This window comes from Larimichthys crocea, unplaced genomic scaffold, assembly GCF_000972845.2.
Source record: "Larimichthys crocea isolate SSNF unplaced genomic scaffold, L_crocea_2.0 scaffold320, whole genome shotgun sequence".
NCBI classification, from domain to species: Eukaryota; Metazoa; Chordata; class Actinopteri; family Sciaenidae; genus Larimichthys; species Larimichthys crocea.
The window spans coordinates 136,054-164,035 of NW_020854213.1; the positions used below are offsets into that span (position 1 = coordinate 136,054).

The 27,982-nt window shown below is 43.1% G+C and overlaps 1 protein-coding gene across 1 annotated transcript in view; it reads right to left on the reverse strand.

Moving 5' to 3' along the window:
- The window catches only part of LOC104938354 (neurofibromin), a 162,546-nt gene that overhangs the window by 129,411 nt on the left and 5,153 nt on the right, over nt 1–27,982 (reverse strand). The window contains exons 5-19 of the mRNA XM_019274828.2: nt 24,013–24,080; nt 23,710–23,785; nt 12,277–12,434; nt 11,945–12,118; nt 11,228–11,356; nt 11,033–11,107; nt 10,808–10,939; nt 7,397–7,534; nt 7,058–7,171; nt 5,944–6,023; nt 5,182–5,305; nt 4,686–4,932; nt 1,853–1,926; nt 736–819; nt 240–629 (exon numbers count right to left, since the gene is read on the reverse strand). Coding sequence (XP_019130373.2) covers nt 240–629; nt 736–819; nt 1,853–1,926; nt 4,686–4,932; nt 5,182–5,305; nt 5,944–6,023; nt 7,058–7,171; nt 7,397–7,534; nt 10,808–10,939; nt 11,033–11,107; nt 11,228–11,356; nt 11,945–12,118; nt 12,277–12,434; nt 23,710–23,785; nt 24,013–24,080 — 2,063 coding nt within the window. The remainder of the gene's footprint in view (nt 1–239; nt 630–735; nt 820–1,852; nt 1,927–4,685; nt 4,933–5,181; nt 5,306–5,943; nt 6,024–7,057; nt 7,172–7,396; nt 7,535–10,807; nt 10,940–11,032; nt 11,108–11,227; nt 11,357–11,944; nt 12,119–12,276; nt 12,435–23,709; nt 23,786–24,012; nt 24,081–27,982) is intronic.

A 27,982-nucleotide genomic window follows, 5' to 3' on the forward strand; every position in this document is an offset into this window, starting at 1 on the left:
AAATTGTGCAGATTTATGACACTGAACCTGTAAAGCACATAGGATCCAAGAAATCTCAAGATTCATATCAGTTTTGGAATCTGAATTTATACATGAACTGCTTTTCCAGTTTCTCCATTGTATCAAGATTCGCCCACCAATAATGTCTTAAATCCAGTATACTCATCAATGCCATTTTTACCAGTCTGGTATACAGAACACAAACACAAACAAGGAATTTGACTCAATTTCCTACTCACCGGCCCCTGTGTGTCAAAGAACTTGCCAATGCTGTTCTTCAGCTTGTTGAAGAGCATGGGGTAGAGAGCAGGGCTGAGCTCCAGCCCCAGCAGGTCTTTCACATTGGTGCGAACATGGAGGCCGACCCTGTCATGGCCACACACCAGCAGGGCCAGCAGCCGGTCCAAGAAGCGGCTGACAGGTGTCTCACTGGAGGCTGATGAGGAGCAGGAGGAGCCCGAGGCTATAGGGTTGGACACATCACAGGGGCCCATGGAGATCATGGAATGTTTGCGCTCATTCAGGGGGCCCATAGGTGGGCTGTAGGTGGCTGGGCCAGGGGTGCTGCGTTGCTGGAGACACACACCGCCCAAGGCACACAGGAAGCCCGTCATGTTGATCCACTCCTGCTGTAGGGGGGCACAGAGACACTGAACACCAGAGAGACTACATCTGTGCATATATTATTCAATATGATTTCAGACAGACAGACAGCCCTGTCTGTAACATGATTACCTGCCCATCGTCTGCCTTGTTTTTGGGGAAATTGAGAATCTGTTTGGTGGCTTGGTCCCATTTATTGTATGTGTCCTCCCAAGCCTGAAGGTGGAATCAAGAGACTGATCATTAGGAATAGTCCACAAAAATTGAAACGACTGGAAAATGAAACAAAAATGTGTCCGCAAATATGAGTATAGAATGAGAGATTTTACAGAGAAATGTTTTTTTTCTTAGAAAACTTGTGTGTAGAGATACAGTGGTGCTCAAAAGTTTGTGATCCCTACAGTGATGGTGGATGGATTGTTTGTAAAAAATACTAAAATAACCTCGGAAAAATTGTCAACCCCAACTCACAATACTGACATTCCAAATAATGGACTCAAACAAAAGAGGCTTCTTCCTAGCAACCCTTCCATGTAAGCCGTGTTGATTGAGTTTTCTTCTCATTGTGGAAGCATGGACATGTGTCCCAGATGCAGAAATAAAGGTCTGCAAATCTCTAGATGTTATGTCTGGTTTATCATTTTTCTTGTGTCTCTTGCTGATATTTTAGAAGGTAGCATTTTTTTTAGATGACTTTATAGCTTTCCTCAGACAAATGTGCTGTCACTACCCTCTTCCTGAGGTCCTCTGAGATCTCGCTTCCTCTCGGCATGATTGACCTTTATGTGTTCACTTGGGTAAGACTAAAGTGACCTGGTTTTTATCTCTGTTTCAAATCAGTGATGTGCAATATCTCCCCTAAAGATCTCTCATTTTCAGTGGTCCATTTCATTTCCATTTACTAACTTTTGCACCTACATAAGTTGACCAAAAACTCTTTTTAATTTAAGCTTGACAACACAATTGACTTTTTTAAAGAGTATATTGAATTGATAAACCTGCACCTGTTATTTCATATAAAAATAATGATTTTGATTAAATAAGAAAATCAGGGTGAACCAATAGAAAACTCCAAAATGCACAAAAGGTTCAGCAACTTTTAAGCAGCACTGTATGTTTATAAGTTTATTGCTTTCTTTATTTTGCTGTGTCAATTAATGAATAGCATGTAAATCTCATCATCAGTGACCAATAAAGGGGAGCCATTTAAAGAGAACCATGGAAAGAACCACCTGGAATTAGATATTACCTCAATGTTTCCTGGTGTGGGGTGTTCTATCCTCCTTAGCAAGGCCATCACCCTCTTTTGCAAGGTGGACCGGCCTGTAGAAACAAGATCCAAACTGATTATGAAAACAGTTTCCAATAAGAAGCAGGCATTATAATGGACATGGATGCATCATACTTTTTACTTCCATAATATCCACCATATCAGCTAATCTACTTAATTAAAACCAAATGTTTTTGTAAGAGCTTCGGTATTTTATATTTCCATCATCAATACCTGCATTATTAGAAACATTAACTGAATATAGTGTTATCTCTGGATATAAGATAAACTTCAATAAAAGTGTTGTTATGCCACTTAACACAGCTGGGATGAAAATACAGAGACACAATATACCCTTTAAATGGAGTCAGGAGAAGTTAACATATCTAGGCCTTCAGATTCCCAATGCACGTTTGAGGACCTTTTCTTTGAACTACCTACCCTTACTTAAAAAAACGGAAGCGGAGCTCAACAGATGGGTAAACCTTCCTCTGTCTTTGATAGGTCGTATCAATTGTATTAAAATGAACATCCTACCAACATTTCTCTTTCTGTTTTAAATGTTACCCATTGGCATACCTAAATGTTTTTTTAAACAGCTGAACTCAACTATATCTAGGTTTAAATGGAAGACTAAGACCCCCAGAATTAGGTTAAGAGTCCTTCAGCGTACATATCAGGAAGGGGGGTTGAAACTCCCCAATTTTGAAACTTATTACTGGGCAGCACAATGCCGGGCAGTTTGGGTATGGAAAGCAAAATTACAGCAACCTCCCTCTTGGCTACAGATGGAACAGCATGATATAAATTCTATGTGTCTTGCCTCAATTCTGTATGTTCCCTTACTCAAACAGCTTCATACGCTGACAACAAACCCATTTATAAAACAGACCTATAAAACATGGTCTGAATTACGTAGAAAGACCCAAAGTGATCAACCCCTATATAACCATACCCCCTTTCATACGAACCCCCTTCTACCTAAAGTTCTAAGAGATGGCATTACGCAAGTATGGTTCACAAAGGGCATTAAAACATTTGGGGATTTGTACAAGGATGGGGCTCTAGAGTCATTTGAAGACCTTGTAAATAAATATGGCCTCGACCAGGGGAATTCTTTCAAATTTCTACAACTTAGGCATTATATTCGATCAGAACAGTGGGGGAAAACTTCTACCTGTCACAGCACAGCCCCTGGATAATACACTGAGTAGCAAGAAGGAACTCAAGGGATTTATATCTCACATTTACAATGGCATTAACTGTTTGCTGGGAAAAGAAGTGCTCAAGGCTAGAAGAAAGTGGGAGGTTGACCTTAATCACGATTTTGAAGATGAAGATTGGATCGAGTTACGTGAAAAAGCCCAACGCTTCTCCTATAATAGTAGACACATATTAACTCAATACAACTTGATGCACAGGACTTATTACACCCCGGAAAGGCTGCATAACATAAATCAGACAATCTCTCGATATTGTCCAAGGTGTAAATCTGAGGTCAGCTCTCTAGTTCACATGTTCTGGTCTTGTTCACAATTGTCCAATTACTGGGAAAGAATACTTATAACCATATGCAAAGTAACTAAAATAAATATAACATCCGAACCAAGGTTGGGGGGGGGGGGGGTTCAGAGTGTAATCCATGTATGTTATATGTAAAAATGACAAAACTCAATAAACACAATGTTCAAAAAAAAAAAAAAAAAAAGAACCCAGGTAACGCACTGACCCATTGCAAAAGGTTGTAGTAGCCATTTTGTGCGTGACAAGACATATAGTAAATCTCCTTCATTAGATCACATCAAACTGCATAGGATATCAGAAATATCAGAAATGTTTCAGCTGTTAACAATTAGTTTGGTACTTCACAGACTCCATTAGACGAACAAAGCATTTACCAGGAGTAGATGAGATGCAGATGCATGCGTGATCCAAGCAGCCACAGCCAGATGTTTTGGTCCTGTCCATGGCTGGAGTACTTTTCTTTTTAAACAGTCTTAAATGTACTACTGATCCTAACTCTGTAATGGCCATATTAAGGGTAGATCACAGCTAGCCAAGCAGAGGCTCTACGACCTTTTCTATGTTCTAACAACCAGTTCTCATCAGAGAGAAAAGACAGCACCAGCATTAAAAGATTTTTCAACCTGGACTTATTATTTTGTGACTAGTGACAATTTTTGACTAGTGACAATTTTTGAATTTGGTCCATTTCTTAAGTAAGAGCTACAGTGTAATACTGACAACACAGCCCTACATAGCTTATTATTGTGTAAAACATTTTCAATAGAATGGCTAAATATTATCTTATTTCTAGAATACAGATGAAGACTTTGAATTGGATGGTCACCAATATTTATTTGAGCTGGAGTATATGATTAAGATTACAAAAAGAGCTGAGAAGGAGGGAGGGAGAGAGGAGACAGAGGAGGATGAACCAGCTGCTACAAGGCTGAGTGGTGTGCTCTGACCTTATGTTCTGATTTTCTGACCACAGAGGAGATCTCACAGACCGGTACCGAAAACATTTTATTCTTTGTAGAGTCTTAACTAGAATGCGTATAAGATATGGAAAAATATGTTGTAAAGTATGTTGACTCTTATTTCATTGTTCTTCCTTCTCCTCTATAAGATGGAAGTATAGATAATGGAAGTGAACATCAGTATTAGTTGATTCAAGAAGTCTTTGTTCATACTATGCAATAAAAATCAATAAGAATAAAATAATGTGCCAGGTGCTGAAAATTGATCAAGTTCAATTCAAGGTGAGAAACTTGACTCAGGTTGAAGCAGGTGGCATAGTAGTACTGACCTGTTCCCATCATGTTGCTGACAGATGCCAGTTCACTGAAGGTGGGGTAGTTGGGCAGAATGGTCTGAACGGGCACCTCATCGGCAGCACTGCGGATGTCAGCCTCCTCACAGAGGTGGCGGAAACACGACATGGCCACCAGGACCGCCTCAGTGTCTGGACTCCACAGAAACAAGTAGAGACATACTTCCAGCTTTGTCTGTGCCTGCCGGCAAATGGGAATACTGCCACCCATAGTGGCACACTCCTGCAACGATCAAGGATCAAACATACAATTTGCACAACTTTTGTCACACAGACAGGGTGTTACACCAACTCCTAAACCTTTCTGAGCATTCACACTAAAACACAGTAAAACACTACTACTAAGACTACTCTGTTCAGTGTGCAAGTAGCCCATACCAGTGTTGACAGCTGGTCTGTCCTCATTTGTCTGCTGATTGTTTGTGGAACTAACGAATCATCCTGTTTCTACAGTTAAACAATGGGACTGTACCTTGTTCTTGAGCAGAAACTTGTTCCTGCAAATAAGGATTTCTCGCAACCATTTGAGCACTTCTGTCCCATTAACCATTTGCTGGCCAATCAGTTTGCGGCAGATAAGGAAGAGCACCTGCGAACTGAAGAAAGAAATTATGTTATACAAGTTATTATTGTGTAAACTTAAAAAAAAAGTAACATTTGTTTTTTAAACAGATTGTATCAATGGAAAAGGAATACTTACTACAAAATCTCAAACCACTCAGAAAATAATTTCTTTTCATGCTGTTCCATGCTCTAAAAGCTCAATGCCCAACTTCTTTAGAAATATATATATATATATATTATATATATATTATATATATATAGATATTATATATATATAATATATAGATATATATATATACCAAATACATACATATATAATATATATTACATCTTATATATACACACACATATATATATACATATATATATTATATAACACAACACATACATACATATATATACATATATATACATTTACTACCATATATATATATAAACATATACATATATGCATATATATATCATATATACATATATTATATACATATACACATATATACACACACATACATACATACATACATAATATTATATATATATATATATATATTTATATCTATATATATATCTATATAATAATTATATATATATATATATATTATATTTATATATATATATATATATGGGTATGATTGTGGATGAGAAGAAAGATGAGAAGATTGTTGAGAACCTGATATCCCAGAATGTCTCTATGTGAGACTCAGGATTCCACAGCTCTATGGTCTCCGGCTGGTGCAGAACTAACAGAGCCTGAAAATAGACAGGAGAAAAGGAACCGGCACCACTTTTTTAGTGGAGATTTTACAGTAATCAAAAAAAAACAAAACAGCGATGACATTTCACAGAGGCTTTATCCATGTAATGTCTGCGAAGAGAACCAGGCCTTTACTTATTTTTATTTATATTAGTATTAGAATTAGTAGTCAGTATATTTCATCATATTTTGGTGAGAAGCTGATCTGCACCCATATTAATTAGGTTTGCTCTAAATACAAACATTTCCTTCGTATTTTCCCGTAGTATTGATAGATACGTCATATTGTACATTTTTGGACATCAGTACTGTCATGTCATGCCTAGCATTCTGCTGACAACACTTTCTATTCAACATTAAGACTGTTTTCATTTTTTAAATATTTGAAGTCACTGGTGAGCTCATATAAACTTCCTGCACAGATGTTTTATATTAAAAGCATTCCACCATAATTCCTCCCGTTCCTGATAGGCTTTTAAATTGAAACATTTGCAGGAGGTTTTAAAATAAAAGTCAGTATATCTCAATCTCTGCTGGTTCAGTTTTCAGTCAGTTCTTATGTGTGACTAAACCTACTTAACGGAAGTGCAAAAAAAAAGTTAATGGAGTGTACTTATATAGCGCCTTTCTAGTCTTCCAACCACTCAAAGCTCTTTACAGTACATATCTCATTCACCCATTCAAACACATTCAGACACTGGTGGAACTGGCTGCTGTACAAGGTGCCAAGTGCTCATCAGTTTTAGGAGCTAACCATTCATACACATTCACACAGTATCAGGTTCAGTATCTTTCCCAAGGACACTTCAACATGCAGACTGAGGGGATCGAACCGCTGATCATCTGATTAGTGGACAACCCGGCTTTACCTCCAAGCCACAGCCCCCCCCCCGTAATGAGAAAATAAAAAATAAAATATTCTCCAAGTCAGAATTCTACAATTTTTTTTAATTGTCCTGTGCAATAAAAATATAAAAATAAGAAGCATTAGTAATGCATTTAGTAACAGAACAGCGGTTTAGTCTCTGACCTCCATGGCTTCTTGTGAGAGCTGGGTGGTGTTAGTTAGAGGGACTAACTGCACCAGGCCAGTGATGAGCTCTGCTGTGCTGCTCTGCATCTCTGGGGCTTGCTTGACTGGGTTCTAACACACAACACCACACACACAGACAAAATTAGGAATAAATTCATTTATTTTTTTAGTCATAAAAAGTTATGAATTATTATATATGTGGAACGAAAATAAAATTGTATGGGTGCATCAAAAGCTGCTTGCAAGAAATATTGTCAACGTGGAAAATTATTAAGAGAAATAAAACTTGTTTTCATCTGCTTATGCATTCTGAGGTGAACATTGTGGCAGACTCACATGCAACATGAGTTTGGGATCAGCGTGGATGAGTTTGACCAGAGAAAGAAGGAGGCACTTGTAACTTCGAGTGTCAAGTTCTGTGGCTTTCTCTTTGAATTTAAGGCTGGTGGTCATCTTTCCTTTGAATGTCAAACTCTGTGGAAGGGCAACAGACAACCCAGGAGACTGCTTAGTTTCAGTGACATTCTAACGCCATCAGAGCATCCAGAGAATACGATGACTAGGAGACAAACCCATGGTGTTAATCATACAGTGAAAATTCAAATCAGTGTCTGAGTTGAAATTCCTGCTCAATGGTGAGGTCAGGAGGGAAGAAAGTGTTCAGGAGCCTCTTAGGTCTTCTACTGCAATGTTTATCGAAGCTTGGGACCCCTCTTGTACATCATAGGAGCCTGCGTTGGTCTCACATTCTAACAATTCATGCTGGTGGTCAGACTTTAAACCCCTACAGATAACACCACAAATACTATACCACCAGTAATGGTAATAAAGAATGTTTTTACCCATGTTAATGTTACGGTCAGTACATTCTAGTCTGGGCCACTGTTGTCTGACTGTTATTATGGAACATCAGCGGCTCTGTGACTGTTTTGGAAGCCAGCAGTCCTTGGTTACAAGGCAACATTGAGATAGGCCGACGTCTGCCTTCCACAAGCAAACTCCAACAGCTGCCAAAAATTCAACAACATATTCTGTTGAATGTAACATAGTAACACGCTTTATGTTTGTACCCAATGCCTAATATATCTTATTCAGTTAATAATAATAATAATGCATTTTATTTCAAAGCGCCTTTCAGAACACCCAAGGACACTATACAAAGACAAAAAAAAAACATAGAAATACAAAGAAAAAAGGCAATACACAATAAAAAGCACAGGCTGTAAAATATAAAACAAAAAAAATAATTAAAAGTCAAAGTGCATAGGCTAACTGAAACAAATGAGTTTTCAGTCTAGATTTGAAGAGGGGTAAAGAGTTAATATTGCGGATGTCAGGGGGTAGTGCATTCCAGAGTTGGGGAGCAGAGCAACTGAAAGCTCTACTCCCCATAGTACTGAGGCGGGCAGTGGGGACAGTAAGGAGGAGGGAGGAGGAGGAACGAAGGGAGCGAGAGGGAATAGCAGTGTGAAGAAGATTAGACAGGTAAGGAGGGGCAAGATTGTGGATGGCTTTGAAAGTATGGAGGAGTACTTTAAAATGAATTCTGTGCTTAATGGGGAGCCAGTGGAGATGCTGTAGTACAGGGGTAATATGGTGAAATGAAGGGGTTCTGGTAATGATGCGGGCAGCTGAGTTTTGGACCAGTTGCAACTTGTGAAGGGATTTGTGGGGGAGACCAAAGAGGAGGGAATTACAGTAGTCAAGACGGGAGGTGACAAGGCTGTGTACAAGGATGGAAGAGGTGTGGGAGGAGAGGGAGGGGCGAAGACGATTAATATTGCGTAGGTGAAAGTAAGCGGACCTAGTGATGTTGTTAATGTGGGAGTGGAATGATAGAGAACTGTCTAGGATGACACCCAAGCTCTTGACCTGGGGAGAGGGGGAGACTGAGGATCCATCAATTGAAAAAGAGATATTGCTAGCTTTGGATAGGGTGGATTTGGTGCCTATAAGGAGGACTTCTGTTTTGTCACTGTTAAGTTTTAAGAAGTTGGAGGTGAACCAGGATTTGATTTCGGACAAGCATGAGGTAAGGGAGGGGGTCGGGAGAGTGACAGATGGTTTTCCGGATAGGTAGAGCTGGGTGTCGTCGGCATAACAGTGGAAATTGATGTTAAATTTACGGAGGTGATAAAGAGGAGGGGCCCCAGGACTGATCCTTGGGGTACGCCAGAGGTAACAGGGGAGGGTTGGGATTTAAAGGACTTGAGCTGTATGAACTGTGTACGACCAGATAGATATGAGTGGAACCAGTCTAAAGGGGTGTCAGTGATGCCAATGGAGGAAAGTCTCTGGAGGAGGATGGGGTGAGAAATGGTGTCAAAGGCTGCACTTAGATCGAGGAGGATGAGGATGGAAAGTAGTCCTAGGTCAGCTGCCATGAGAAGATCGTTGGTAATTTTTATGAGGGCGGTTTCAGTGCTGTGTAGGGGGCGAAATCCAGATTGAAAGTGCTCATAGAGGGAGTTGTGAGAGAGATGAGAGTGAAGTTGAGAGGCTACAATTTTTTCTAATATTTTGGAGATGAAGGGAAGGTTGGAAATGGGGCGGAGGTTATTAAAGTCAGAGGGGTCAGATCCAGGTTTCTTAAGTATTGGAGTGACAGCAGCAACTTTGAAGGGTGGAGGAACAGTTCCAGTGCTAAGTGAAGAGTTGATGATGGCAGAGATGATGGGGAGGAGAGAAGGAAGGCAGGATTTTACAAGGGTTGTGGGTAGGGGATCAAGCTGACAGGTGGAAGACTTTGACTTGGTGATGAGGTCAGATATTTCAGAGGGCTCCGGGAGTTGGAAGGTGGATAGGATCTGGCAAAGGGGGAAGAAGTCAGGGGAGGGGAGAGAAGATGGGTTGGACTGGAGATGTTGGTGGATATTGTGAATTTTTGCATTGAAGAAGTCCATTAAGGTATTGCATGTTTCAGTTGAATACAGGTGGGTGGGAAGTGAGTCAGGTGGCTTGATGATTCTGTTGAGAAGGGTGAAAAGTGTTTTGGAGTTGCCTTCATGAGAGTGGATTAAAGAGGAGTAATAGTTAGATTTAGTTTGAGAAATGGAGAGCTTGTAGTGTAATATGTGGGTATTGTACATTTCTCTGTGAATTGTGAGACCAGTTTTCTTGTACAGACGCTCAAGCTGACGGCCTTTTGCTTTCATGGATCGAAGCTCAGAGGTGTACCAGGGGGCAGTTTGTGAAAAAGTGACAGACCGAGTTTTAACAGGAGCAATACAGTTCAGGATGTTTTGTAGACTATTGTTGTAGAGAGTGACAAGTTCATCAGGGGAGAGGAGGTGGTCAGGAATCTGAATATGTTCAAGGGAGGCAGAGAGAATGTCAATGTTAATGTTTTTGATGTTACGGAAAGAAATGGGGCGGGGAGTCTTGATGATAGAGAGAGAGAGGGTGATACTGAAGGTGACAAGAGAGTGGTCAGATATGGGGAGGTGATCAGCTGAGCAGTTGGAGGGTGAGAGGCCAGAGCAGCAGATTAAGTCCAGTATATGTCCTTTAGAGTTGTGCCATAGCGCTCGATAATTGTTACATTATAATAAACACAAATAACTGAAGGGCAATTCTTAATGTTTACAACACAATAAGCCTTATTTCTGTAGGTAAAATACAAAATGTTATAATTACTGATAGAAATGATGGGAAAAACTTTTACTATGCATTTTCAGACTTACCTCACAGTCTTAAAATTTAAACCAACTTTAATTGGGATGATTTAATACAGTAAAGTCCTCTCACCGGTGTCATACGTAGTGGAGCATGGGTGCCAACACCTTGGATCACCCGGTGGAGGGTGTCTGAGAACATAAAGCGAAGCTCTCCAGAGTAGCAGTACACTGCATCGATCTTAGGCCACCAGTCCAGATGGGACTGGAGGTGGAGAACGAAAGAGATATGACAAGTAAATCAATACATAAAACTATTCTATTCTCACTAATGTTCAAAGAAGCTCTGAAGACTTACATTGGTGATTATTCTGTGCAACGAGTTTACCAGGACAAAGTGAAAGGTGGAGGGGGAGGAGGAGGCCAAACAGACCTTCAGAACAAAAAGGAAACACTCATGAGAATTAGCTAGAGCTAATGATATTATGTGCCTGCTGCATACGCAGTAGGGAAAACATTACAAAGAAATAAATATTCCTTATTTTCAGTCCACCTTAAAGTGCTGGTTGTTGTGAGGATTGATGCGGAAACAGGAGACAAAGCAGTCCATCATGAGCTCCACATCAGTGTTCTGGCTTCCCGTCCCCCTCCAGAAGGGTTTTGCTGGGTTGAACAACAGAGCCTGATGGGACAAGAGTCATATGTCACTTCAGATAATTCCAAAGAACATTTCTGGTCAGATGTACTCCAGACTAATCTTTTCATCCAAGGCCTGGAGTTTATCTAACAGCATACAGCAGTACGGTCAAAACAAGGGACTTTATGAATATTATCGGTTCAACGCAGACTGTCACCAGCAGATATATTGGCTAAGAAGTAACATGAAACTGGAAAGATAAATTTGAGGTCATTCACTAACAGTGCTCCATCACATAGTTTCTAAATCAGAGAGCTTTTTACACTGTAAAATGTCACAGTAAATATGTACAGTAGTGGATTAAGGATTCAACACAAGAATATTTCTATTTCTAGTGAAGTTATTCCGCAGAGAAATCCACAAATGTTCTATTGGGTTTAAGCATAGTGGTTGACCAGTCCAGTCCTGCGCAACCAGCTGTCACTCTCTTTAGCAGTATGTTTCAGATCATTGACCTGCTAAATCAAGTCATTTGGAGCTACCAACAAACCTACCAATTCAAAATTTTCCAGTGATTTAGTTTTCTAGCTGCTGTGACAAAAATGGATAGAACATTTCAGTAACTTGTCAGACCTTGAGATCCATAACAATGGACTGCACCAAGAGGAATATGGTTGAATGGTCTTCCCAGTTGATGTAGGTGGAGGCTTTACACAGTTTGACACAAGCGATGGCAGCACTTTCCGTCAGCTGCTTACTGCCACCTTGGCCAGCTAAAGCTTTCCGCAAACTGTCCAGAAAGAGTTTCTGCAGATACAGCAGGACAGGAAAAGTGAGTGCCGGAGGCAGTCTCTGCTCTTTGTGTGTACACAGTGTGTGTGTGTGTGTGTGTGTGTGTGTGTGTGTGTGTGTGTGTGTGTGTGTGTGTGTGTGCGTGCGTGCGTGGGTGCATGTTTTCCTCCCACCTTATTGGCCTTGCTGTCTTCCACTGTGTCTTTGGAAATGGTGTGTGTAATCTCTGGACAGAGGATGAGGAGGATGATCTGCAGTGGCCAAACAGCTGCCTTTCTTTTGGCACTCTCCGCAAAGCTGTCTACCAAGTCAAACAACTTCTCTGCAGCTTCTAAACAGACACCAACACACACACACACACACACACACACACACACACACACCTTCATTTTCAAAGGCTATCCTCTGAAGCATTTGAAAAAAATCATTACCACAATCATGCATGCATCAGAAAGACAAATGAAACGTGTATAGCTCACAGTACAGTGTGTCTGATTATACTATTATATATCGTCTGTAAAAACTGGTTTGCCACATTGGTAACACACTTATAATGACTGTCCGTCCGTCCGTCTTCTTCCGCTTATCCGTAGTCAGGTCGCGGGGGCAGCAGCTTCAGCAGGGAAGCCCAGACTTCCCTCTCCCCGGCCACTTCTGCTAGCTCTCCCAGGGGGACCCCAAGGCGTTCCCAGGCCAGCCGAGAGACATAGTCCCTCCAGCGTGTCCTGGGTCTTCCCCGGGGCCGCCTCCCGGAGGGACGTGCCCGGAACATCTCACCAGGGAGACGTCCAGGAGGCATCCTCACGAGATGCCCGAGCCACCTTAACTGGTTCCTCTCGATGCGGAGGAGCAGCGGTTCTACTCTGAGCTCCTCGCGGATGGCCGAGCTTCTCACCCTATCTCTAAGGGAGACCCCAGCCACCCTGCGAAGGAAGCTCATTTCGGCCGCTTGTATTCGCGATCTTATTCTTTCGGTCACTACCCAAAGCTCGTGACCATAGGTGAGGGTAGGAACGTAGATCGACTGGTAAATCGAGAGCTTCGCCTTTCGGCTCAGCTCCTTCTTCACCACGACGGACCGGTGCAGAGTCCGCATCACTGCAGAAGCCGCACCGATCCGCCGGTCGATCTCCCGTTCCATCCTTCCCTCACTCGTGAACAAGACCCCGAGATACTTGAACTCCTCCACTTGAGGCAGGATCTCATCCCCGACCTGGAGACTGCACTCCACCCTTTTCCGGCTGAGAACCATGGCCTCGGATTTGGAGGTGCTGATTCTCATCCCAGCCGCTTCACACTCGGCTGCAAACCGCTCCAGAGAGAGCTGAAGGTCACGATCCGATGAAGCCAACAAGACTAGATCGTCCGCAAAAAGCAGCGACCCAATCCTAAGGCCACCGAATCGCAGCCCCTCGACGCCCTGGCTGCGCCTAGAAATCCTGTCCATAAAAGTTATGAACAGAACCGGTGACAAAGGGCAGCCCTGGCGGAGTCCAACTCCCACGGGAAACAGGTCCGACTTACTGCCGGCAATGCGGACCAAGCTCTGGCACCGAGAGTAAAGGGACCGGATAGCCCGTATCAATGGGTCCGGAACCCCATACTCCCGGAGCACCCCCCACAGGACCTCCCGAGGGACACGGTCGAACGCCTTCTCCAGGTCCACAAAACACATGTAGACTGGTTGGGCGAACTCCCATGCACCCTCCAGGGCCGCGCTAAGGGTATAGAGCTGGTCCACAGTTCCACGGCCAGGACGAAAACCACACTGCTCCTCCTGGATCCGAGGTTCGACAATCTTGCGGACCCTCCTCTCCAGGACCCCCGAAAAGACCTTCCCGGGGAGGCTGAGGAGTGTGATCCCCCTATAGTTGGAGCACATCCTCCGGTCCCCCTTTTTGAAGAGGGGAACCACCACCCCGGTCTGCCAGTCCAGAGGCACTGCCCCCGATGTCCACGCGATGTTGCAGAGACGTGTCAACCAAGACAGCCCCACAACATCCAGAGCCTTGAGGAACTCCGGGCGGACCTCATCCACCCCCGGGGCCTTGCCACCGAGGAGTTTTTTGACTACCTCAGCGACCTCAGCCCCAGAGATGGGCGAGACCACCACGGGGTCCCCAGACTCTGCCTCCTCAACGGAAGACGTGCTGGTGGGATTGAGGAGGTCTTCGAAGTATTCCCTCCACCGACCCAAGACGTCCCCAGTCGAGGTCAGCAGCACACCGTCCCCACTGAACACAGTGTTGATAGTGCACTGCTTCCCCCGCCTGAGCCGCCGGATGGTGGTCCAGAACCTCCTCGAAGCCGTTCGAAAGTCGCTCTCCATGGCCTCACCGAACTCCTCCCACGCCCGAGTTTTTGCCTCCGCAACCGCCGAGGCCGCATTCCGCTTGGCATGTCGATACCCGTCAGCTGCTTCAGGACTCCCACAGGCCAAAAAGGTTCTGTAGGCCTCCTTCTTCAGCTTGACGGCATCCCTCACCGCCGGTGTCCACCAGCGGGTTCGGGGGCCACCGCCACGACAGGCACCGACCACCTTACGGCCACAGCTCCGGTCGGCCGCCTCGACAATGGAGGAACGGAACAAGGTCCACTCGGACTCAATGTCCCCCGCCTCCCCCGGGACATGAGCGAAGCTCTCCCGGAGGTGGGAGTTGAAACTCTTTCTGACAGGAGATTCAGCCAGACGTTCCCAACAAACCCGCACAGAACGTTTGGGCCTGCCAGGTCTGACCGCCATCCTCCCCCACCATCGGAGCCAACTCACCACCAGGTGGTGATCAGTTGACAGCTCCGCCCCTCTCTTCACCCGAGTGTCCAAAACATGTGGCCGCAAGTCCGACGACACGACCACAAAGTCGATCATTGAACTGCGGCCAAGGGTGTCCTGGTGCCAAGTGCACATATGGACACCCTTATGCTTGAACATGGTGTTCGTTATGGACAATCCATGGCGAGCACAGAAGTCCAATAACAGAACACCACTCGGGTTCAGATCAGGGGGGCCGTTCCTCCCAATCACGCCCCTCCAGGTCTCACTGTCGCTGCCCACGTGAGCATTGAAATCCCCCAGGAGGACGAGGGAGTCCCCAGAGGGAGCGCTCTCCAGCACTCCCTCTAAAGACTCCAAAAAGGGTGGGTACTCTGAACTGCCATTCGGTGCATAGGCACAGACGACAGTCAGGACCCGTCCACCGGGGTGAACCCCAACGTACAGGCGCCGAGCCGGGGGGAAACAAGCATTCCCACCCCTGCTCTGCGCCTCTCACCGGGGGCAACACCAGAGTGGTAGAGCATCCAACCCCTCTCAAGGAAACTGGTTCCGGAGCCCACACTGTGCGTCGAGGCGAGGCTGACTATATCTAGCTGGAATCTCTCAACCTCGCGCACCAGCTCAGGCTCCTTCCCCGCCAGAGAGGTGACATTCCACTTCCCCAGAGCCAGCTTCTGCAACTGGGGGTCGGACCGCCAGGGTCCCCGCCTCCGACTGACGCCCATCTCTCTTTGCACCTGTCCCACCCTGAGACCCCTCCCATGGGTGGTGGGCCCATGGGAGGGTCTATGACAGCCACACCCTTGGTCTTTGTACCAGATGTGGAGGAAGCTATCACATGATAATGTTTATCCGCAAGGCGTCTAATATCAGCAGCCAAGAGATGTGTCTCCTGTACTAATGCAATGTCAATTCTCCTCCTGCGTAAAAAAACTCAGAGTACTGATCCTTTTGTGAGGGCTATTCAGACCACCTGCGTTCCAGCTCAAAATATTAAGTTCTGACATAATTTAACGTGTTGTGAGCCGCTCCACATTAAAACAAATAGAAAAAAGAGAAAATAACATAAACAAACAATGTTTTAGCCCAGCCCCCCACAAGAGCAAAAATGTGCTCTAACTAATAACCCTCCCCTATTACTTGGCTCCGTGACCATAGTCGGAAATTGGGCAGCGATAGGACAGCAGTCGCTAGCCTCACCCCTCCCCAATTAATTACAAAGCAGAACATTTAAAAGAAGTCACCCCCTTCAATGCTTGAAACTAGATGCATAAACAATGCAATAAGGGACTGCCTATAAGAGTGTACTGAACTATTTAAAAAGGTAAGAAAAACTACCCCTTAATGTGAGGAAAGCTCTGAGCATGTAAAAACAGAAATGCACCTCAGCTAATCCTGTATTATAACATAAAACTGTTGATAAATTAAGTCTACCAGGAAATTATCGCAGTGAAAATGATACAACAGCAGCAAGCGGATCGGACAATTCACAAGATAAGGGATTCAGGTACGAACCAAATAATACATGACCCCAAAGAGATTGGAACTCAGTTTATGAGCTACTATAGAGACTTGTACAGCCAGCCTCCCTCTGCTGACATTGGCCAAATGAAAGCTTTCCTTGAGAAACTGGACTTACCATCAATTGGAAAAAATCAAAATGATCGTCTAACCTCACCCATCACAAAAGCAGAGATCGAGAAAGCAATAAATAAACTAAAATCAAACAAATCTCCAGGCAGTGACGGTCTACCATCCGAGTGGTATAAAACATTTAATGTACTTATACCTCTTCTCGAAAAATCATTCAACTATACACTTAAATATGGTGAAATGCCCCCTTCCTGGAAAGAAGCGGTAACAACAGTGAGACTTGTTCAGATTATAGACCCATATCATTACTCAACATTGATTATAAATTATATACTTCAATTATCGCCAAAAGATATGAATACTTTATCAGTGACATTATCCATAAAGACCAGATAGGCTTTATTAAGGGAAGTCAAGCCCAAGATAACATATGGAGAACTTTACATACTATTAACTATATTCTAAAAAAGAAAAAATGTGCAGCCTTAATAAGCCTTGATGTGGAAAAGGCTTTTGGTAGCGTAAATTGGACTTTCCTATATCAGATACTTGAAAAATTCGGACTTAACAACAAAGCTGTCCGATGTATTAAAAAGCTTTACCAAAATCCGACCGCAAGGATAAGAATAAACGGCAGTCTGACTGAGAGCATAACTTTAGGACGATCCACTAGACAGGGCTGCTGTCTCTCCCCAACTTTGTTCGCAATCTTCACTAGCACAAGCAATCAGGCAAAATGGAGATCTTAAAGGAATAGAGGTTGGGGGAGAGGAACATATCATTGTACTTTTTGCTGATGATGTGATGCTGATGATGTGATCTGTTTTTTAGAGGACCCAGACACATATATTCCCATACTAATCAACCAATTAGAGATGTTTGGCTTTTGTTCTGGATACAAGCTTAACTTGATCAAAACACAGATCCTAACATTCAACTACTCCCCATCCAAAATCATACAACAAAAACATAATCTGAACTGGAGAGCAACAAAGATGAAATACCTTGGGGTCACTTTAACACAAAACACTGGTGATTCATATGAAGCTAATTATGTCAAACTAGATAAGGAAAACAAGAGCGATCTGAACGACAGGACAAGGACCATCACATTGACATTTTAAAAAAAGGATCAAACTGTAGAAGCATGGTAACCCAACATGTTCTATTTTATGTTCTTTAATGTTTATACACTGCTAAAGAAAAACAATACAAAGAAAGTGTCAAAAAAGGAAAACGATACAACACTCAAGTAGATCGAAGCAGTAACGTTGCACAGTCATTTTGTGACAAAAGGCACCACTCATGACAATAACCGCAACTCGTAGAGACTGCGGCTTATCTAGAAATGAAATGAGCAAAACAAAGTAAAAATAGCAACTCAGGCTGCTAATGAAAAACATCATGAGGTCCCAGGTGCGACTGTATAATAACAAGGGATTAAACCTGCATCTAGGAAGATACCCAGACCTGAGAGTAAACAGTCTGTTTAAGGCAAGGTAAAAAAAAAAAAAGGGCAGTAAAGTGTTATGTGCACGTTACCTTGTTTCAGCGTCCATTATAACACCCACAACTGGAGCAGGCAATTACAGACAGAAACAATAATTGAGTGTGAAAAACAAAGAAAAGACCATCCACCATAGTCCATTGTAGCATACACCGCATCAAAAAGGAAAAGTAGCCAAATACCAGGTATGAAGACCAGTCCACGGAGTAACTTTTACCAGAAAGATTATATGTTGATGAGGCTCATATCCATCCATTAGCAGCTGGTTCGTACTAGGGCGACGATCTGTGTGGTGTTGGCCCAGGTGTGCCGGCTGACCACCCCGCCAGCCAGAGCCCGAGAGCAACTCTCTGCGTCAATATCGGCCAGGAATTGAGGAAATCCTCTGCTTCTACAAGATAATCCGGCCCATCTTTGACTTTCAGAATCGCTGGGTAAAGTAGAAAAAATTCAACTCCTTTCGCTCGCGCTGTGTCCATCACCTGGGTAAAAGCCTGTCGGCGCTTGACAGTGTGTTTAGGATAAACATGGATGTGGAGGATAGCCTGCCGTGTCGTGTAGCGGAGGACATTAAAGAAGAGGGTGCGGGGCCTGTCACGGGCAGAGCGTCCATTGTAGATCCGGTGGGCCCGCATTATCTCCGGCTGCCCAGACTGAAGAGACGGGAACCACTCCGGCAGTACTCGGTTTAGATATTGCACACTGTTCGACCCCTCGACGCCTTCTTTCAAGCCAATGATACGAACATTGCAGCGTCTATTCCTGTCCTCCATGTCCGCCAGTTTGAGTTCACGTGTATGCAGGGCCGCCTCGTGGTTAGTGACTGCCATCGAGTTTTCCTTGACCGTGCTCTTCAGAGCCGAGATATCTGCTTTCACCACCCGAATGCTTACCGAGAGCGAGGCCAGATCAGACTGAATCGTGTTCAATTTGTCCTCTGTGCTTTTATCCATTTCGTGAAGTTGAGCAAACCGAGGCTCTAGATATTCATGTTGTCTCTCCATTAGCGTGTCTGCAATAGCATCCAGCTCGGTAGCACAAGTTCCTTTGTTCGACTTCAGAGGCTCTACCTGCACTGTTCTTTTTCCCAGATTCAGTCATTTTTGACCCGAGCAATTAAAGGTGCCACAAATATCAGCACAAACGTGACTTCCCAGGAAGTGATTTAATGTGGGCTCAAATTGAATTCACATTTTTATACACAAATTTGAGCCGACTCACTGGGCTTCTCTGAGAAGTCAGAAATGAATCAAGCATAACATTCAACCGGTAAAACTAATTATTCTGTTCAGGAATGCAAGTAAATAACTATAACTTGACATATTAATAAAAAAATAATAATATGGATGATGCAATAATAATTAGGGATGTAACGATACATCGTGACACGATTAAAATCGGTACAAATGTGTGACGATTCTTGGCAAATGCGAGAGAAGTAGGATATGTTCTTTTCGTCTTTTTTAATTTTAATTAGAAATAGGTTACGTTGTGGCTGCAGCTTCCACTGCCGCGTCTGCCTTTCTGTGTCACTCACACACACACACACACACACACACACACACACACTCTCTCGTTTGGCTCTCGACGAAGGCGGTCGCATCTTCTCCTCCTCTCCTCCCCTTGGCCTTGCCTGCTCTGCTCTCTTGTCTGTGTCTAGTCTTTTGTCTACTATTGAAGAGACTCTCCTTGTACTGCTCTCCAAACTATCAAACATCATGGATCTGATCAATTGGTCTCTAAACGCAATTGACACCATCTTCTCAACGAGAAGCCCGGGTTCGGGGGAACCTGTATGTCCTGCCGGAACGTTTGCAGCTGGTTACTCGATGGACGCCTGGGAGAAGTGGCGGGTCGTGTGTCTGGCGGCTCTTTCTGTGGAGGACGTTGAAGACATCTTTCTATTCGGATTGTTGATGACAAGTGTCTTGCTGATTGGAGCGGGCATGGCACTGATTCATCGAGGCATGCGGAAAATGCTGATAGCCGTGCAAAGCCCCATAAAGCTGCCAGCAATGATTGAAGCTCTGAGCAGAGCTGTCGGAAACCTGAATGAGGCTGTGCACCGAAATATGGATAACATCGCAGTGTTGGATCGCAACAACATGGATAACATCACAGCTTTGAATCGCAAAGTGGACGACATCACAGAGACTATGAACCGGAACATGGTCACCATTACAGGATCGATGGAAAACATCAAGAACAACCAGGATATGGGCTACATCATGGAGAAGCTGACAGTTTTGCAAAGGCAAATGGATCGTTTTGGAGACCAAGCTGGCTGAGTGAGCCTGTAGCGGATAACGCAGCTACGGGGCCCCAAGACCAAACAAATTCCAATCTTATCTTGACCTCCCCACACCTGCAGAGCCTTGGCCAAGGCTTCTGCTGGAATAACAACTCCCCCGGAAGATCACTACAGCGAGATGCTCTTTGCCCGACTCCCCTACTCCCCTATCGCCCACTGACACTTGTTGACTGTTCTGCCATGGCCTGATCAAGGCTGTCTCCATAGCAACTGCCATGCCATCGCCATAACATCTGCGGACTGAGACTCCACGATTACGGACAGGGCGGGGCACGTCTCCAGGCTTACGCACACATGCACAGACTTACAGATATGCTTTCACTGCCCTACCCCCATCCCCCCGCCTTCACCGCTTGTTCCCCCCAGCCTGACAAGGCGGGTCTGTGACCAGCGCCCTCTGGCTGCAGGACTGGATGGATGCGTGTCTGTGCTGGGATTACTCAAACCCCCCCATCCCCTATCCCCTGGTTGCTAGTGATGTGTCTCATCTTGTAGAGTGTACTGTATATGTGCTAAAACTGCTGAGGTGTTTTTGTCCTGCTCCCAGATTGTTCTCCTGACAGGAGCACAGTCTGTGGGTTTTTTTTCTCCTCCCCTCTCCCCATGTTGTATCCCTTTTTTCTTCTTTCCTTTGGCTACCATACACTGTCCTGTCCTCCCCCACTTGTCATATTACATGTATTATTTGTATGGACAGACTGGTTTGCAATTTCGTTGTACTGTACTTGTACTGCTACAATGACAAAATAAAGCCCCTATCATCATCATCATCATCATCATCATCATCATCATCATCATCATCATCACACACACACACCACACACACACACACACACACACACACACACACACGCGCGCGCAGTAGTGGTAATTGGCGTCAGGCCTGACTGTACTGTAAATGATACCATAACACAGACCCCCAGGAACACGATGTTGCGATTTGCAACTTCAACGCAACTTCAGTGAATCTCCGTGAATTCAGGGGTGTTGCAATCTTAACCAATCACCACAACTTCCGCGCAGTCTGCCCGGGGGATTAAACTCGGGTCAGGGCCGCACGGTGCGGGAGGATCCCCTCATGGGACCTCTCCCCGGCGCTGGCTGGCCCCCGCCGGGCGCATTTCCTCCGAGGTGGTGCGCCGCGACCGGCTCTGCGTTTACAGCGCCCGGACCTCGCCGTTTCCCGGGGGCCCTGGACTCTCATTAAAGGGTTAATGAGCTTTCATCTTAATTGTTTTTATTTTCAGTTAGCTCATACTTCAAGCTGAAAGGTAATGGTCAGATCAGCTGCTTGCTGGCAGCCCTAATAAGAACACAAACTGTCTGAGAGTTTCTGTAAAGAGAGATTTTTTTCCTACAAATAAAAAGATATTTTTTTTGGTCATAATTTGTCTGTAGCTCATTTTGATTTAAAAAACATCGTGAAAAAATCGTATCGTGAACAAAAAATCGTGACTCGAATCGAGTCGTGAGTTGAGTGTATCATTACATCCTTAATAATAATTATATTTTAGCATTTAAAATATTTTGGTTAAAAAGCCTCTACATACTGCTGTATTAACCATTATAGAAACATCAAAAATGGTTATGGTGATTACCAGTACTGTTAATTTAGGGCAGCTGTGGCATAAACTTTACATTGGGTGATGGTCCAATAAATTTGTTTAGCACTGTATGTAAAATACATATCTAGCTATGTTTATTGTGTTTTGTTGTTGTATGTTGCCCCTTGGAGGTGTTAGATAATGTAGGTAATGTTCATTTGTTGATGTCATGTGTTTTCTATGGAAAGATTATAAATCAGGGGTGTCAAACTCAACTTTGGTCCAGGGGCCGCATATAACTAGGGGGCCAGAGCACAAAAATCACTGAATAAATTTGAAAATATAAAAAAAATATATAGATAAAAAAAATGCTAAAAACAAGTGCAATACAAAATCTTTTTTTATTTAAAGATTTTTTCTTCAATAAAATAAAAAGTAACAACCTGAGGCTTTAAAGGTTAAGTGCAATTTCAAGTTGTGCAGTAACACGTCACAACAGTTCACAAAACGTGCAAAAAAGCTCAAACAATGTTTGTCATATCTCACAGCAGAGCTCATAGCAGAGCAAGCAGATGACATGGAAGGCATAAGCTTGGATTATTTTAATAATATAGCTTTGAACAATAAAAAAAATATGTAAGAAATGTTCCAGGTTAAATCAATGACAGAAATCAAAGCCAAGTTAGACCCAGTCTCCCCAAAATAATAAAAAAGCATATTTTTTCAAAACACCTGTTGTAGTATGACCATGAGAAGACTGTTGATGTGTGGAGTGATTTTGGAGTCTCCATACTGTATAACAGTGGAGTTATTGATTAATACTTTCAATAAAAATTCACCAAAATTAAGCTAAATTATATTTTTCCAAAATAGCTGTTGTAGTATGACCACGAGGAGACTGTTGATGTGCGGAGTGATTTTGGAGTCATAATAATGTATAGCTAATAGTGAGGTTATTGATGATTATTCACAATAAAAATTCACCAAAATTATGAAAAAGTGTATTTTTCCAAAACCGCTGTTGTAGTATGACCACGAGAAGACTGTTGATGTGTGGAGTGATTTTGGAGTCATAATACTGTATAACAGTGGAGTTATTGATTTTTGTTTGCAGCGTCTCTCTTGGAACTAAAATTTGCAGACGCTCCCTGCGCACTCGTGGGGCCGCTGGCTGCTCGTAGAGATCAATGTTATGCGTCCAGCTCGGAGGAGGCTTGTTCTTTTACAAAACAGGTTTTTGGTTCTTGTAGCTCGTAGTATATGCTATTACGATGTGAAAGAGGCATCATTTGTGTTTGAACATGTTCGCCTCTTACTTATTGATCCCGGAAGTCCGAATGTGTGAATATCTTTCCAACTTTACCGAACTTGCCGACTCTTGTAATGGTGTTTAAGATTGTATTCCTTTAGCACGGCCACTTGCTGCATGCACACCAAACACATTTCCCCATTCATCTCCGTGAAAAAATACAAATTAGTCCATTTTTCCTGGAAGATCCGACACTCCACCTTTCTCTTTCTCTTGAGGGTGTCAAGATTGAAAAAAAGTGTCCGCTACCTGCTCTCAAAGAACCAAGCCTTCATTAGCCTTCATTAGAAGCGCTGTGCGGCGCAGCGGTGCGTCACAATATTATAAAAAAATTTAAGAAAATTATACTTTATTAAAAATGGGCCGCGGGCCGGATGTGGCCCACGGGCCGCATCTTTGACACCCCTGTTATAAATAAACTATACATTATTATATAAAAATATTATATTTTAAATAGTGCCAACGTATGTTTAATTACTGTGATGTGTGGAGATTTGACAATGAACTGACTTTATGCCTAAGAAACTAATCAAATCAAGACTGAATAGTTTAAAATCGATTCATACCTGCCATATCTGCCTGTGGTCGCTGGTAGAGCATGGTGAACTCATCTGGATAATTTTCCACCCAGTTCCAAAATGCCTGTAGAGACAAAACTGTGTAAGTATATGAAGAACGTGTAGTCAGCTGAACTATGCACTGAAGAATCTGTCAACAGACAGGCTCAGTTATTGTTGACATTTCAGTTCTTCATTAGTATAGTGCATGTAAATCACTAAGCTTATTGTAATGACACACTACTACACTAGAGTAAAACGTTCTATATTCAAATGTTAAGCATTATAGTTTAGCACAGAAACAGGAAGCACCTTCTCTAAACTGTTAATCACTGCAAGTTGGGCAGGCTTCTTAAGAGCTCGAAACTTCAGCACTGTTTCTGGAAGAAAACAAACAGCATTACAGCAAACAACAGAATTAACACATAGATTACAAAGCTCTGTCTGAATTTCTCAATCCCTGTCAGATTAGGAATTTTTTATATCAAACACTCTATTTTTATTATTATATTTAAAAGGGCTTTACCAGACAGAGACAGCTTAAGAAAGACAATTAAAGGGGTAAAGAGAGGGGCTGACATTCAGCAAGGAACCTAATATCAAACATTTCAGATGTTGTTGCATATACAGTGGATACAGAAAGTATTCAGACACCTAAATCTTTCACTCTTTGTTTCATTGCAGCCATTTCATTTTATTTCTCATTATTGTACACTTAGCACCCCATCTTGACAGAAAAAAAACAAATGTAGAAATTTTTGCAAATTTATTAAAAAAGAAAAACTAAAATATCACATGGTCATAAGTATTCAGACCTAGGGCTGCTCGATTATGGAAAAAAAAAATCAATATCACGATTATTTTGTTCAATGTTGAAATCATGATTATTCAAACGATTAATTTTGTTATTGATTCTTTATGCAAAATATTCAAATTGAAAAAAAATTTTTGGCTACAAATATGTACTTTACAGCTGTTTTGCAATGTATAAAGCATTAAATCAATAAAATAAATATACTTTATGGAACATTAAATAAGGCATAGAAAAACATAAGTGTATCCAAAATAAACTATGGATCCAGCTGCTCTGCAAATTCTCTGTATTTATAGAACAAAATAAATATAATAATAAGCATAAGCATCAATAAGCAATAAGCATCTTCTTGAAACCCTCACCATCGACTGTATTAATAGGTTGCATATCTTTAGCTAAGAAATAGCCAATGGCAGCTGTTAGGCCCCGTTTACACGTACACAGGTATTTTAAAAAACTGAGACATTTCCCTTCATTTGTGCCTATCTTTTACACACAAACGGGGAATTCGCCTCTGAAGACGAATCGAGTTTTAGGCAGCTGATGCGCCAAAAGTGTGACCAATGTTTACCTTTTGCTATGACGGTGATCATGGAAGCAAGCCGCCCATAGGCTTGGCGTAGTTATGATGGCACTCGATGGCGTATTTATACGGGCTGATGTAAACGCAAACTTTTTTGAAAACGATGCTATGTGAACGATGTTATTTTGGAAAATGGAGGGAGGGAAATATTCGTTTCTCAACATTCCCGGCTATGTGTAAACTTAGCCTAATGTCTTCTGCCTCTCCGAACTTGTCGGATAAGGAGTCGCATTAAACAATGTGTCTGTGATCGATGACTGAGTTTGCGTTGACGTCATGCTGGTTGTGGCACTGGCTTTGTCTTTTTGTTTCTTTATTAATTCGTTGAGTGACTTTGTACTTTTGTTTGAGATGGTTGAATAAATTGAGTGTGCGTGCAAGGCGCACACTATATGTTATCCACCACGCTTATTATTATTATTCTTAGGCCCTTTTTTTGTCACGCTACTCCTCCCAGAGTTTTTGTCGCACATACACAAAACGGGTATCGAAACGACTGGCTCGGCCGGGAACTGATTGCTATGACTTTTCTAAAAGTTTCGGCAAACGGTTTTGCCAAAAATCCAGAAAAACGAAGCCAAAAAATGAATGGGTGTGTATTGCGAGAACTTTCCAGAGCTAGAGTGAGTGATGTCATCGCTAGAGTGGAGAGGGGAGAGAACGATCAGTGAAAAAATAAAACGTATTTGACTACCGTGGCCTCAAATGCCCAGCTACAGACATGATTATCCCCTCAAATGTAGGAAAATTCGAGGTGATCGCAGTGATAACACTGTTGAAGCTGTCTCTTTTATAGTTTTGGCTCCATACAGGCTAATTGATCGAGTACCCCCCTCCACAGCCTCATTCACTCCCATGGTTTTTGGAGCAGAAATCTTTCCGGTAGGAGGAGGCACCACGTGTGCTTTCTCTGATTCCTACGGCCAAAGTTTATACAATTTTCGCCTGAAACTTGGCACAGACATTATACACAAGACGAGCATTCTTCTGGTCATTTCAGATTTTGGTTTGATGCATACCTTATAGGTTTTTTTTGGCCACCTTCGAGGGGGATCATTCAGACATATACTGTGCATCTCAGTGGGACAGACACAGTGCATGCAGCACCTGTGACTAATTACTCTGACCTGCAGCTCACCCTGGTTGCTTGGCAACCTCAAGCATGCCTTTGACTAACTTTTTTGAAGTCTCTGTATGATATCAGACTATCAAGACTACATTTTTAATGTCGGCCATTTTATCCTTGTCTCTCACAAACACAAACACATAGATAGAGAGACAGACACACCACACACAGGCAGACAGACAGGCAGACGCACACACCCACACACACACACACAGACAGAACAAGCACACACACACACACACGACAAGTTTTTCAAAATAAGAGTCCCTTCAAAATAAGAGCCCAATAAAAAGGCAATGATGACACAGCTTGTTGTATTAATACTGAATTTTCTAAGCAGTGTCAGTAATAATGCATGGGGACGACGGGGCCAGAGTGACGCACACTCAAAATTTCTTTAGAATTTTTTCTAGTTTGTAGTGTTACTATGAGGAGCAGCTATTACTTTGTAGCAAATCTTGCACATTATGTGTTACTGCTTCTCATCGGATTCTTCTCATTCGCTTTCAATCTCACTCACTGTTTTTGAACACCAAACGACACACCTCTTCACTCTTCAGCTGCGTGAGGGAGTATAGGCTATCCTGTTAGTCAGCGGGGCCGCGTGAAATGGAATGTATTGCGCATCCACGTCTCTCAGAAATTGTGTAATGAAAAGTGGAAAATAAATCGTTTAAACTCGATTATATGATTTTTGAGATCGTTTGACAACAAAATCGAAATCGTGATCAAAATTTGATTAATTGCACAGCCCTATTCAGACCCTTTGCTCATTATTGAGTAGAAGCACCCTTTTGAGCTAGTACAGCCATGAGTCTTCTTGGGAATGATGCAACACGTTTTTCACACCTGGATTTGGGGATCCTCTGCCATTCTTCCTTGCAGATCCTCTCTAGTTCCGTCAGGTTAGATAGCGAACGTTGGTGGACAGCCATTTTCAGGTCTCTCCAGAGATGCTCAATTGGGTTTAGGTCAGGGCTCTGGCTGGGCCAGTCAAGAATGGTCACAGAGTTGTTCCGAAGCCACTCCTTTGTTATTTTAGCTGTGTGCTTAGGGTCACTGTCTTGTTGGGCGGTGAACCTTCAGCCCAGTCTGAGGTCCTGAGCACTCTGGAAGAGGTTTTCTTCCAGGATATCTCTGTACTTGGCTGCATTCATCTTTCCTTCAATTGCAACCAGTCGTCCTGTCCCTACAGCTGAAAAAACACCCCCATAGCATGATGCTGCCACCACCATGTTTTACTGTTGGGATTGTATTTGTCAGGTGATGAGCATGTGTTTTTTGGCAAACTCTATGCAGGCTTTCATATGTTTTGCACTAAGGAGAGGCTTCCGTCGGGCCACTCTGTCATAAAGCCCCGACTGGTGGAGGGCTGCAGTGATAGTTGATCTCTGGAGCTCAGCCACAGAGATCTTTGGGTTCTTCTTTACCTCTCTCACAAAGGCAGTTCTCCAATTTCTCAGTTTGGCTGGACGGCCAGGTCTAAGAAGAGTTCTGGCCGTCCCAAACTTCTTCCATTTAAGGATTGTAGAGGCCACTGTGCTCTTAGGAACCTTAAGTGCTGCAGAAATTATTTTGTAACCTTGGCCAGATCTGTACCTTGCCACAATTCTGTCTCTGAGCTCCTTTGGCAGTTCCTTCGACCTAATGACTCTCAATGAGTGTGCCTGAAAGCACACACTATACGTTATCCACCGCGCTTATTGAGTGTGCCTGAAAGAGCACACTCTTTAAAACCTCGCAGGCTTATTCTTATTCT